A 13,690-nucleotide genomic window follows, 5' to 3' on the forward strand; every position below is an offset into this window, starting at 1 on the left:
GCACCATCTTAAAGATACTGATGCGACCCAAGAGGTTTAGTGGCAACCCAGCCCACGACCGAAATCGGTCTTTGACAAAACGTAATAAGGGGCTTATATTCAGTCTGTAATAATGAGTGGGATCTCTAGATACCAGCACCCCCAAGTATTTAAAAGACGATACCCATTCCAAAGGGCCAGAATCCACGCCATCACCCACCCCTCCATCCAAGGGAAGCAAACTCGACTTCGACCAGTTAATACGGATACCGGAGTGGGCTCCAAACTGGTCGAAGATCCGTAAGGCGGCTCCTAATGAGGGGCCAGCATCCCTCAGATAGAGCAGGGCATCATCCGCATACAGCGAAATCTTTTCTTCCACTCCGCCCACCACCAGTCCCTGAACTCCCGGGGACTCCCTGATGTAAATCGCCAGGGGCTCCAAGGCCAGGGCAAATAACCCGGGGGACAAAGGACACCCCTGACGCGTGCCTCTGTGGAGTGAGAACAGCTCCGAGAGTCGATCGTTGGTGCGCACCCTAGCCCGGGGCGCCCTGTAGAGCAATTGCAGCCAACGCAAAAAACCAGGGCCAAACCCAAAGCAACGAAGCACCTCCCAAAGGTATCCCCACTCCACAGAGTCAAACGCCTTTTCTGCGTCAAGGGACGCCACCACCCGGGAGCCACTATTGTCATGCGAAATAGAAAGATTAAGGAAAAGACGACGTATATTGATGTCCGTGCACTTACCAGGCATGAAACCAGTTTGGTCGGCATGGATCAACTTCGAAACGACCGATGTGAGTCGGGTGGCCAGAACCTTTGCTAGTATTTTGGCATCTACATTTAGTAGAGATATGGGTCTGTAGGAGGAGCACTCCTGCGGGTCCTTACCTGGTTTGGGGATAAGGACAATGACCGCTTCTTCCATGGACTCAGGAAGGGCATCCGCCGCCCCGAGTCCCAAGAACAAGGCAGTAAGTTTAGGGGCAAGGAGCTCCATATTTTGTACATAGAATTCCGATGGTAACCCATCCATACCCGGGGCCTTACCCGGCTGAAGCGCCCCAATCGCCGCCTGTACCTCCTCCAGGGTAATATCGCCATCCAGCATATCCCTGTCCGTCTGAGATAACATAGGGAAGGGGATCTGCTGCAAATAATTCCGCGTCTCTGCGGAGTCAGGCCCAGCACGAGAAGTATAGACCCCTCTAAAAAAGTCAAGGAACCGAAGATTAATGGCAGCAGGGGAAGACAGTAGATCCCCAGTGACATCCCGAATCTGAGCTATATGTGTGGATCCCATCTGCCCCTTTGCCAGCCAGGCCAGCAGCCGCCCATTCCTATCACCGAATTCAAAGACCCGCTGCCTAGCGTGTAGCATAGATTTTTTAGTCTGTTCCACCCTACACAGCGAGAGCTCCCGCAACGCACCCTGCCACCGTAAGTAGTTAGAACCGCTGGGATCCAAGATGTAGGTCGCCTCCCGCCTCCCAGCCTCCCCCTCCCGCTCCCGCACGGTCCGCTCAGCCTCCCTCTGCACATGGGAGATATGGGGAAATGAAAGCCCCCCTCGTCCAGGCCTTAAAAGGATCCCAGGCAGTCAGCACAGGTGTCTGTGCCCCATGAGTAGTCCAATACTGACAGAGTGCTTCAGTCATCGGTTCCAGAACCCTGTCATCCGTCACCCAGAAGCCCGACAAACGCCAGAGTCTCAGTCCAGGGGGTCTATCCAGAGATAAGGTTAGGCACAGTGGGGAGTGGTCCGAAATACCCCTGGGCAAATGGCGGACCTCCTGCGTCCACACAAGCGCCCCGGAAGAGGCATAAACTAAGTCAATTCTGGAGAGAGCTCTGTGTGATGCCGAGTGGCATGTATACTCCCGATCATGCGGGTGGTAATGCCGCCACACATCAGTCAGAGCGAAGGTAGTGGCCCACTGCTGCAACTCAGAGGAAGACCTGTGCCCGAGGTGTAGTCTATCAAGATCATCCCTAGGAGTCAAGTTAAAATCGCCGAATATAAGGATCTCCTGTGTGGAATAGCCCATCACCACCCGCATAATGTCATAGAGAACCGTCGAATCGGCTGGAGGGGGAAGATATAGTCCCACCAAAACCACGTTTCTCCCACAGACAGTCAGGTGTAGGATCACAAACCTTCCCCCAGGGTCAGTACGGACATCCAGAACCTGAGACGGGAGAGATTTCCGGATCAGTATACTAACCCCCCTAGCATAGTTCGAGTAAGTAGAATGGTAATGCGTGCCAACCCACGCCCTCCGGAGACCCAGGATCCGCTGGCCAAGCATATGCGTCTCTTGGAGAATACACACGTGGGGGGCATACCTCTGCAAGTACTTAAACACCAGAGACCTCTTAACAGCAGAGTTTAGCCCCCGCACGTTCCAAGATAAGATGGAGACATTAGCCATACTGTGCATTACAAAGCCATCGGACCCAGGCCGCCCCCCCCTCCCCCAGCCACCAATCCCCAGAGATCACACCACATGCCTGTCACATACTGCCACAGTACCCATGTATAGACATGTACCCCCACAGGTTAGCTCGCGCCTTGTATTATAGTAGCAACTCCGAACAAAACAGCAAACAAAACCACAAAAAAACATAAAAACACAAAACGCAACCCCACCGTCTGCAACTGCAGACACGCAATCCCAAACCATAACCCCCCCCCCCCCCACCCCTACAACTGGCGATGCATTGGTTCCCATACCCAATTACAAAAACGCAACAGTAAGAAATATCAAAGGGACGTTAGCTGACAGCAAAAATCCCCCACCCTACAAGACAGTAGAGATGCTGGAACGCTAACATATTAACATTCTCCTAAGCACACTTAGGGGCACACAACTTAAGCAAAGACATGTAAATGAACACTGCCTCCCACATTCAAAAAACACATAAAAAAAAAAAAAGGGGAAAAACAGTCAAAGAGGAGGGAGGACATCCCGGGTACACAGCATCATACATATACATTCCCCCCCACCCCCCCCCCCCTCCGGATACCCTCTATGGAATAACCCCCCACCCAAATGTCCAAACGTCCAGCTGCAAAGGCTTGTGTATCCCCAGCAACATGTAGGCATGTTCCCGGCCAGACATCCAGCGCCACAAGTGAAGAGGGGGGGAAGACCCCCCCACCTGGTAACCCCCGTTCCCTGCCGGCAAAGCCCATGAGAGCATAAAGGGAGCACGCCACCCCCACCCAAAACCAATACATGAACCCAAGTTCAACATTCGGGCAGAGCGACATGTCCACAGGCAGGGAAGGGGCTTTGTGCCACAGTAACAGATAGGACAGTACCTCATCCGATGCAGTTGGCCAGCCTGCGCACAAGGCACCACCGGCAGTGTAAAAAGAGAAATTAGGAATACAGCCAGAGTAGCCAAATAAACAGGGGAGTAGAGAAAACAGTGGGACAAAATAGAAGCTTGCACTCTTCACCCCCGGGGGGGCAAGGTCTCCAACCACGCGGCCGCGTCCCGCGGCGAGGTGAAAAATTGCACTGTCTCACCATCTTGGACCCGCAACTTGGCAGGGAACAGGACACTGTACTTAATGTTTCTCGCCCGCAAACCCGCCTTCACTTGGTCAAACGCACGGCGGAGCTTCTGCGTTTCCATGGAGTAGTCTGGAAAGAAGAGAAGCCTGGCATTGTGGTACAATAGGTCACCCTCTCTCCTGGCGGCCCGTAATGCTTCATCCCGGTCTCGGAAGTTCAACATGCGGAAGATTAGCGTCCGCGGACGAGCTCCGGGCGGTCCGGGGGCAGGAGGCACGCGGTGCGCCCGCTCCACAGTAAAGTACGGGGAAAATTGTGCGTTCGGTAGCAGGGACCTTAGCAACTCCTCCACGAACACCGTCGGATTCTTCCCCTCCTCACCCTCCGGCAGACCGACAAGGCGGAGGTTATTCCTCCTATTCCTGTTCTCGGCGTCGTCCACTTTATACTCCAGGGCGCGAACCCGAGTCTGAAGGGAGCGAATGGAGGCCGTGTGCTCCGCCACCGTGTCCTCAGTCAGGCTGGACCTGTGTTCAACCTCCGTCACCCGAGACCGTAGCTTGTCCAAGTCCTGCCTGATGAGCCCGACATCTAGCTGCACCGCTTCGATCTTATTGGTGAGGGTCGCCTGACAGGTGGCGATCGCCGCCATCACTTCTTGAAAGCCAAGCTGTCTCTCCTCCGCCGGGTCCGCCATCTCCGTCTGCGAGGCCATGTTTTGCAGACACCTCGAGGAGGCCGCAGCACGCGGGACCTCTTGCGACCCAGAAGTCTCAACAGGCAGCGGGAAATGGAGTCTCTTGCCCCTGTGCCTTGTTTTGGAGGACATCTGCCGCAAGATAGGCAGTGTATATAGCCCACAGGCTGTCCGGAGTCAGGATAAAGACAGGATATCCAGCAGAGCTCTAAATCTTGCTGCCTCCTAGATCGCCATCTTGGCCACGCCCCCCCCTGGAATTGAACTTTAAGACCCCTTTCACACTTGGGCGTTTTTCAGGCGCTTTCGCTTTAAAAAAAGCGTCTGAAAGATGCTGCAACTGCAATCCCAATATAAAAGCCCGAGTGCTTTCACACTGAGGCTCTGCGCTGGCAGGGCGTCAAAAAAAGTCCTGCAAGCAGCTTCTTTGCAGCGCTTTTGGAGTGGTGAATACACCGCTCCTAAAGCACCCCTTACCATTGAAATCAATGGGAGGCGCCTGCAAAACGTCTGAAAAGCATTTTTGGCAGCAGTGCTTTGTGGGCGCTTTTAACCCTTTATTTGGCCTCTAGCAGGGGTTAAAAGTGCCCCAATAGCGCTCGAAAAACGCTGGTAAAGCGCTGCTTGTTTAAGCGGTGCTTTACAAGCGTTTTTCGGGCGCTCACATTGTGAAAGGGCTCTTAAAGCACTTGGGCTTTCCCATTGGGATTGCAGATGAGGCTTCTTTCAAACGCTTTACAGTCGCTTTTTTTAACGCTAAAGCGCCTGAAAAACGCCCCAGTGTGAAAGGGGTCTAATTGTTTTGTGGTTTTGCTCTCTTATCCCTGGTAATTGGATTGTTAAACTTTGTCACCTAGGAGGTCTCCAGTATAAATTACAGTTATAGCCTGCCTCTGAACACTCCATGTATAGAAGTATCATGATCCATAAATGTAAAGCATATTATTGCAACTGTATAACCAAGTCAGATTTACAGCCAGATTCAGTAATTTGTGCAGTGTAGTAGTCCTATGTTCCCTCTGCAAAAAACATTAGCTACAATTATATTTGTTATCAGTCAGTAGGGCAATTGTTTTTTTTTTAAGAAAAACACTTGAAAAAAATTTCTTGGTTATTGAAGGGCAAAAGAATTCAGATTCAGTTGAATTACACTGCCACCTACAGGAGGATTGTAAACCAGTCCCAGGATAACCCCTCTTGTACCCAGTAGGCTTCATTTCTTTGCTAGTGTCTTAGAAGGATCGATTACTTTACTGCCATTCAGCGTAGCGAAAGCACAATCCTGCTGCTTGTGCTTTGCAAAGCCATAGTTGTAAATTGGTCACCTCTCGTTTTCCTATGCTCGTCAGCACCAGCAAGCTAGGTTTATGAGCACCTAAGGCCTTGCCTTGCACTCTGGGCCTGGTGTCATACCTCTACATGGATGTGACATGTCCTTCTGCTATGAGTAACCCCAGCTCATACTCTCCTGGGGGCCGGGGGAATTTACTGGGTATCCTGCAAGGGAATGGATGTCTGTAATCTGATAACCCTGTAGCTATAGGATCTACAGCATCAATCAGTCTTCTTCAGCTCCGCTGGGTGACTTTGAGTCCTCTTACCTCTCGTCAGGAGCCTCTACATTATTATTATTATTATTATTATTATTATTATTATTATTATTATACAGGATTTGTATAGTGTCAACAGCTTGCGCAGCACTTTACAACATGAGGGCAGACAGTACAGTTACAATACAGTTCAGTACAGGAGGAGTCAGAGGGCCCTGCTCGTTAGAGTTTACAATCTAGGAAGGAGGGTTAAGTGATACAAAAGGTAATAACTGTGGGAGAAAATAAAAGTACAGTTGCTAGGTGTATAAAGAATAGGCTTCTCTGAAGAGAAGGGTTTTCAGGGATCCTCTAAAAGCAAACAGAGTAGGAGATAATCGGACAGATTGGGGTAGGGAGTTCCATAGGATGGGAGAGGCTCTGGAAAAGTTCTGAAGGTGGGCATGGGAGGAGGTGACAAGGGAGAGACAGAGCAGGGGGTCTTGGGAGGAATGAAGAGAATGATTAGGTTGGTCTTTTGAGACTAGGCTAGTGATGTAGCTGGGAGCAGATTTGTGGATGTCTTTGTAAGCTGTTGTTAGTATTTTGAATTTTTTGTTGAGTGAGCTGGAGAAAATGGAGGGATTGACAGAGAGGAGTAGCAAACACTGAGCGGTTAGTAAGGTGGATGAGCCTGGCAGCAGCATTCTTGATGGACTGATAGGGGGGGATCAACTCAGGACTTTACAGAAGATGACGCTGGGCTGAATTTACAGCCTGTGTTCTGTCAAATTAGCCAACTCATCAGAAACTCCAATCACCTCACTTTCGGTTTCTTTAACCACTTCCCGCTGTTATCTGTTATCCTGACTGGACATCATGACTGCTGGCACGTGGCGATTGGTGGTGCTGCGTGTCAGTCTGACACACCGCAACACTGATCTTGGTGAAGAGTCTCTGACGTAGACTCTTTACTGCGTGATCAGCGGTGTCCCATCACAGCTGATCGCAGTGTAAACAGGAAGAGCCATGTATCGGCCTTTCCTCACTCGCATCTGACAGACACAAGTAGAAGAGAGCCAATCGACTGTTTTCCTGACGGGGGGGGGGGGGGGTCTGCGCTGATTGATTATCAGCGCAGCCCCCCCAGGACCACCAGGGATGCCCACCACTGATTATCACCAGGGATGCCAATCTGTGCCCAACATTATGCCAATCTGTGCCCAAAAATGATGCCAATCTGTGCCCAAACATTATGCCAATTGGTGCCCATCAGTAATGCCAGTCAGTGCCACCCATCAGTGTCCATCAGTGCCACCCATAAGTAATCATCAGTGCCACCTATGAGTGCCCATCAGTGCTGCATATTAGTGCCACCTCATCAGTGCTGCCTTTTCAGTGCCCGTCAGTGCAGCCTCATGAGTGAAGGAGAAAACGTACTTATTTACATTTTATAACAGAAACTAAGAAAAACATCTTCGGAGATGGCCATTTTGTTGGTTAGTATTGGAGCAAGTAACAATCTCCGCTCATATCATGCAGCTGACTCTAAACGGTTGTCGGTGTTGTGCCCAAACAGCAATTCATCAATCTCCAATTACGGACGGTTTAAAGAAACCAGAAGTGAGGTGGAGTTTCTGACGAGTTGACAAATTTGACAGAACACTTGCATGCAGGAAGAATTTTCTGAGCCACCAATCTCTGTGATTATCTCTGACTCAGATTCAGGGTCCCAACAGTCTGTCTCTGAAGAGACTGTTATTAAGGCACTGCATTCTTCTGTGATCTCAGAATTACAAGGGGATGATTTAGACCAGGGGTGGCCAACTAGTGGCCCGGGGACCACATGTGGCCCGCAGAGCCCTTTGATGTGGCCCGCGACCTCCTGCTCTAGAATGGCGGGTTAGCAAGCCCAGATCGCAGGTTGCCGACCCGTCATACCACAGCATCAGTGTTGTGAATGAAGCTGGTGGTAGAGGAAGAAAACGGCTTTTGCCACAGGCAGAGTCTATGGCAAAGTTCAGTTAACCCACAGCACTACCCTGCACCCGTGGTGTGGGTAATCATCACTGTGAAAGCAGTTTGGGCCTTTTCACGTGATTGGCCCTACCCAATGGGGCCCTCAATTCACCTCTACAGAGTGGCAGATGTAAACAGACTTTTGTCCATTTACTCCTGCCTGCCTCCAATCTGGTCCTAAAAATCTGATAAAAAAAATAGAAGGGAGTTCACCCCCTTCCATCTGGGTGGATCGGATCGGAGGGCCTATAGAGTAGCCGTGACCTGTCAGCCACCCGCTCTGCTCATTGTTGCCCGCGACTGGTTACCAAGTTGCTTAAGTGGCCCTCGCTCTTAAAGAGGTTGGGCAGCCCTGATTTAGACCTTGGTAGAGCAGTGTGCACATGCAATTTCCATGTGGCTGGGTTTTAAAAAGGTGCTGTGCCCTTTTCTCTGCATAAAACACAGGGACAGCAGCCCATTCAGAAGAATGGGCTGCTGTGCCCACGCATCTGCGGCACGCAGAACTGCATAACCAGTGCAAAAAAAAAATCCCACATGGGACTCATCCTGTTGCTGTTGGTATTTCTTTCTACAAACTGAAACATGCTGGGTAAAGGAGGGGTTATCCTAAGGCTGGCTTAAAACTTTTCTGTTAGTCGGTGTCCAATCTTCCATTAGGGTGGCAGTATAGACTGACTGACTCAGGGCTGGGACAAAGGTTTGGCAGGTGGTGCCGCTTCCCCTGGGCGCAGTGGTGTTTTGAAGGGATGGGGGGTGGCCCTGACCCTAACCCTAAGGGAGTGGGGGGCACAGTTTGGCATCTTTGCTCTGGGCACAGGATGACCTTGTCCTGGCACTGGACTGACTGTATCTGAATTCTTGTGTCCAAGACCAAGTGTTTTATGGCTCGTTAAAAAAAAATCATATTATTCATTTGGAAAATATGAATTTGCAGCACATTTATTTGGTGTGTGTTTTCCTTATACTAAGCGTATTTGCTAAGCCTAATAAGGAAGATGCATTTACAGTGCAAACTCAATAAATCTTTCACTAGGCACTTACCATATTTAATAAACTGTGAAATCCTCCAAAGTGTTCCAGCTGGGAATTAAAAAAACGTTATTGAATTACTACATTTGCTGTAAAGCTAAGAGCTGCCAGCTTTTACTTTATGCTAGTCATATTTTTGAATATAGCCACAGATATATATTATTTCCTACACAGTTGATTTGTATCCATTACTTACTAGTACCCTGAACAAAATGAAATCGATAGGTCCTATACACAGTATTTACCTACATATGTATTATTTGATAGTTTTGTTTTTGGTCGTATGTTTTGGTATGTGTTTTTAATTAACTTTACATTTCCTAAAATCAATTTTTTACACATTTTCAGCAATTCCAAAAGCAGATGTTAACATGATCATTATAACATCTAGAGATCATAGAAAGACAGGGGCCAGAAATCAAAAATCGCAAACCAATATAATACAGCATAATAGATTTGCATGCAATTACATTTTTTGTAGTGCGTTTTTGTCCTATGGAATTTCAAGGTTGTTTTGGGCTGTCCGTGGTTATTACTGACAGTTGGCATATATAATACATTTAGTTCTCTGAATGATGTAAATGTGTGCAAATGTATTGCAACAGTGCAATGATCTGGGGAAAGCAAGGCTTGGTACACTTTCACATTTATTAAGTGTTCTTGCATGATCAGCCAAAACATTATATCCACCTCATGATCAGCCAAAACATTATATCCACCTCATGATCAGCCAAAACATTATATCCACCTCATGATCAGCCAAATAATTTATGACCACCCTATGATCAGCCAAAATATTATGACCACCCCATGAAAAAAAAAAAAAATTTTTTAAAAAAATAAAATAATAAACATTTTCAGGTAGAGAAAGAGAGAGAAGAAAAATGTTTTTTTAAAAATAAAAAAAATAATTTGAAAAAAATAAGAATTTTTGAAAAAATGTTCAGCTCTTTCAGCTAATGATGGGACTTCAACTTTTTTACTACTATTTATACTTTTTAAAATATTAAGCTTTTTAACACTTTTCACAGTTACTCCAGCCACTCCACCCAGTTACTCTGCCCACTGCGGTAGGTGGAGGCAAGAACACTTCACACAATTTCCCCAGAAATTGTAGATTTTTCTAGTTTCAACATTTATTCAATTCTTAAGGTCCAAAAAATGTTGATGTGTATGGACTATTGTGTGTTTTTTTTTTTAAACCTACCGTTTCTGTACAAGATTTAACCCCCCGAGTTGTAGCTAGCATGGACAGAACATCCACCTCCTAGGCACTGACACACCTTTTCTGTCATGGCCATATACTTATTAGGGTTGAATTACTAAAATTAGAGAGTGCACAATCTAGTTCAGCTGTGCATGGTAACCAATCAGCTTCTTACTTCAGCTTGTTCAATTAAGCTTTGACAATAAAACATTGAAGCTGATTGGTTTCTATACAGTGCTGCACCATATATTGCCTAAAAAAATCGTTGGAAAAACAGCGCTGTCCAAAAAGTTGCTCAATTACTCAAAAGAAAGCCTATGCCAGTGAGGCAAGCTTTAAAATAATAATATAAATACTAACAATAAAACTAAGTATAAATTCTTGCCGCAACACAATGTGAGATACCCACAATATACAAAAACCAAAAATAAAGCTGCGCTAAAACTTATAAAGTGCCAAAATGATCTTGTGACATATTGAATTCTAATATCAAATACTGAACAGTGTATATGACTATAACAATGTGCAAAAAATACTCAAAATTAAAACACATAAAAAGTCCAAAGAGGGAGGGAAACGCAAAGAAATAAATTTTCAGTCCATTAAAGTGACTCTTTAAAACACCCTTCAGATGTATAGCAGGTGCGCCCAGAGAGAGAGGTTCATCCACCACCAGATTCAGTAAGGCTTACCAGCTGACAAGATCTCTTTTTAGGGAGATCATACAGGCTTGAAGGCAAAACGATCGCTCCTGGTCTCTCCAATAGGTTCTGCTGGCGTCTCCAACTCCTATATCTCTTTCTTAGAGCGTCTCACATTCCACCATAATTGTTTGGTAAGAAAAAAGAGAAAGGCTCCCATAGCATAATTCCGTATAAAATTTTAATCCGAACGTAATAAAAAAATATAACAAACTCACAGATTTCAAGCTGAATATAAGCGTGTGTATAATCACGAGCCGGCCGGCTCTCTCCTATTTACACTGCCCACCCTTCCTGGTCAACGGGGAATGGCGGTGACGTCAGCACGCCGCTCACCCTACGTCGTTTCGTCAAAAATGACTTATTTCTGGGGTACTTTCCCAGATAGGTCTACATTAACCGACTCCACTATGTCCCTTAATTATCCCATCAGGAGAATGCGATCGGATAGAGGCGTCCCTCCATGTCTAATCGCACATTTCCATTATATGCAACCAAACCCGAAGGGACCCACACTCACTTCTCCAACCCCACTCTCCCTCATTGATGAGGGACATGTGCCTAACAGATCATCAGATCGTTTCATAAATCTAAAAATTCGTAAAACTATATATATATATAGTCCAGTGACATTCCCATTCTGCCTCCCTTTTTCACATTCTACTTTCTTTGCATTAAAAGTTTTTTTCTTTTCCTTTCATCTCCCAACCCAAGTCGGAGAGCCCACACTCTGATCAAAATCCAGCAGAGACTTGCTGAATTTCTATCAGTGTATGGACAGCTTAGTAGACATGTTGGATTATTTTCCATCAATCAGCAGCTGCAGCTACTGATCTGTTTATTCTGAGAGCCACATGTGCCACTGTCAGAATATAATGTACCCACAGGTGGATTGCTCCATCCTCACAAACAAGGTGGGTGGAGGAATCCACCCCTGGAGGCATTGTATTCTGACAGTGGCACATGCTGCAGTCAGAATAAACTGATCAATGGCTGAAGCTGATCGATGGAAAATGAGCAGGTAAAAATGAGGAAGAGCTATGTGGTAGAATAAAAGGCAGTGCCCCGCTCTCATTTTGGTTTTAGCTTTGACCATTGCAGCCCCAGTTCCTATGTATATGGCAGCACTGCTGTTCACTACAAGGTTAGTGCATTAGCAAAAACCTAGTTGTCAGTTATTTATGTGCTATGATATCCAACGTTTGATTTCTCTTTCTTTGTTCACAGCAAGTATATTTGGGAATCTTTTACTCCGACCTCATCCTGACCAACCCAAAGCCAGCAACTCAGAGAAGAGGAAATGCCAGGAGTTTGTTCAACAGTTTCTCATGCACAGAGAGGATGCTTAAATTGCCTATCTTGTTTGGGCATCAGCAGACTTTCAGAAAACGTGCCTAGGTTTCGTGCCATTCCTGATGGTTTACATCTTGATGAGTTGAGCCATATTTTTCATATTTTTACAGCTATAAGTGTAAAAAAATATTTTTTTGTATTTTTTATAAATGATAAAAGATTTATTTAATCTTTTGACCTATGCCACCGTGCCTTAAATGTACTTTGTTACCCTTTTAATGGCCTTTAATGTGGTTAAATCATATGTCCTAATGTCCCACAGCACCATGATGGTCCAAAATTGTAACTCAACCAAAACTTTTTGATTTTGTAGAGAACCTGATTAGTTTAGGTTTTATTACTGATTGAGTACTCCTCATTTTCACTAGTCAACAAACTGGGGCACATACGACAATAAAAAGTTGACAAAGGTTCTAACCTTTCCCTACTCTATTCAATGCGGTCTCTGTCCCTCTTCAAGATTTTAGACTTCTTTCCTGGTAACATGTTGTCACTGGAACCGGAACAGGAGGCCACAGAGAACATTAAAAACTGCCCGAGGTTCTAAGCTTCCCCTTTAAATCCAAGAATGAAGAAAAGGAGTTTTTTTTTCCTGGAGAAGAACTTTAAATTCTTTCTATTTCCTGGAAATATAATCACACATAGGCCAATCTATCATTGTTTGTTATTTATGCTGGATATAACTGACTGAATGCTGTCCAGTGCATAGATAATATATTTTTGTCTTGATCATTGTTACTGTAAAAATTTTATGTATAAAGTCAGCTGTTGTCTTTTTTTTTCTATTTTTAAGGATTTTTAAACTGCTGTGTTTTCAATTTAAAATAATGTGCATATATTTTCTACTTTTTACTTATTCTCCAGAGATATGAGTTTTTTTTTTAAACTAATATTTAATGTTTTGTATCAATGTAAATGCATAAATATATTTTAAATACATTTGGGGTTAGCTGTAGACACTAATAAAAACACCAAAACCTTTTTTTTTGTTTGTTTTTGTGTATTTTATGTACGACAAATACATTTATTAAAATGTCTTCATGCCTACATACCCTGTGCTTTTGTTCTGAACTCAAATCAAATGGCTCCAAAAAAATAATTTTACAATTTATTTTCTTACATTTTTTTGGTAAAGCTCCCTAACCAAATAGGTTTGGACTTGTTTAAGTTTAAAACCTAATTCACAGAGTAGCTGCTGATATGTAACTTTTAGAACATTTTTAAAATGTAGCTATAATATGTACACACGCTACATTTCCTCCAATTTTTGTGTGATGTGTTTAAACGAAAACCATCCTTGGTTGCATCATTAGTGTGATTTGCAGCAAATTTTGATAAACATGTGTAAAACTCTTCTAATATGCATCACATATAAAATGCAGTATGAATGTATCCACATTTATATTATCTGTACTGGTTTATAACAAGTGAGGAGTTTCTACTACTTTTTCCAGTCTATCATAGGCCAAAATGTTTTTGTTTTGTATGATTGGGAAGAGGTAGAAACCTCTGTCTGTTTTTTATTGTTAAATAATGACTCTTATGCCCTGTACATACGGTCGGATTTTCCGACGGAAAATGTGTGATCGGACTGTGTTGTCGGAAATTCTGATCATGTGTGGGCTCTATCGGACTTTTTCCGCCAG

The 13,690-nt window shown here is 45.2% G+C and overlaps 1 protein-coding gene across 3 annotated transcripts in view; it reads left to right on the forward strand.

Annotated features, from left to right (window-relative positions):
• Positions 1 to 13,026, forward strand: part of INPP5B (inositol polyphosphate-5-phosphatase B) — a 199,566-nt gene extending 186,540 nt beyond the window's left edge. For all 3 annotated transcript variants that reach the window (XM_077481814.1, XM_077481815.1, XM_077481816.1), the window contains one exon: positions 11,919 to 13,026. In XM_077481814.1, coding sequence (XP_077337940.1) covers positions 11,919 to 12,040 — 122 coding nt within the window. In that variant the 3' untranslated portion in view covers positions 12,041 to 13,026. The remainder of the gene's footprint in view (positions 1 to 11,918) is intronic.
• Positions 13,027 to 13,690: the final 664 nt, after the last annotated feature.

The sequence above is a fragment of the Lithobates pipiens genome, unplaced genomic scaffold, assembly GCF_037356315.1.
Source record: "Lithobates pipiens isolate NorthernLeopardFrog02 unplaced genomic scaffold, aLitPip1_a1.2 Scaffold_16, whole genome shotgun sequence".
Taxonomy (NCBI): Eukaryota; Metazoa; Chordata; class Amphibia; order Anura; family Ranidae; genus Lithobates; species Lithobates pipiens.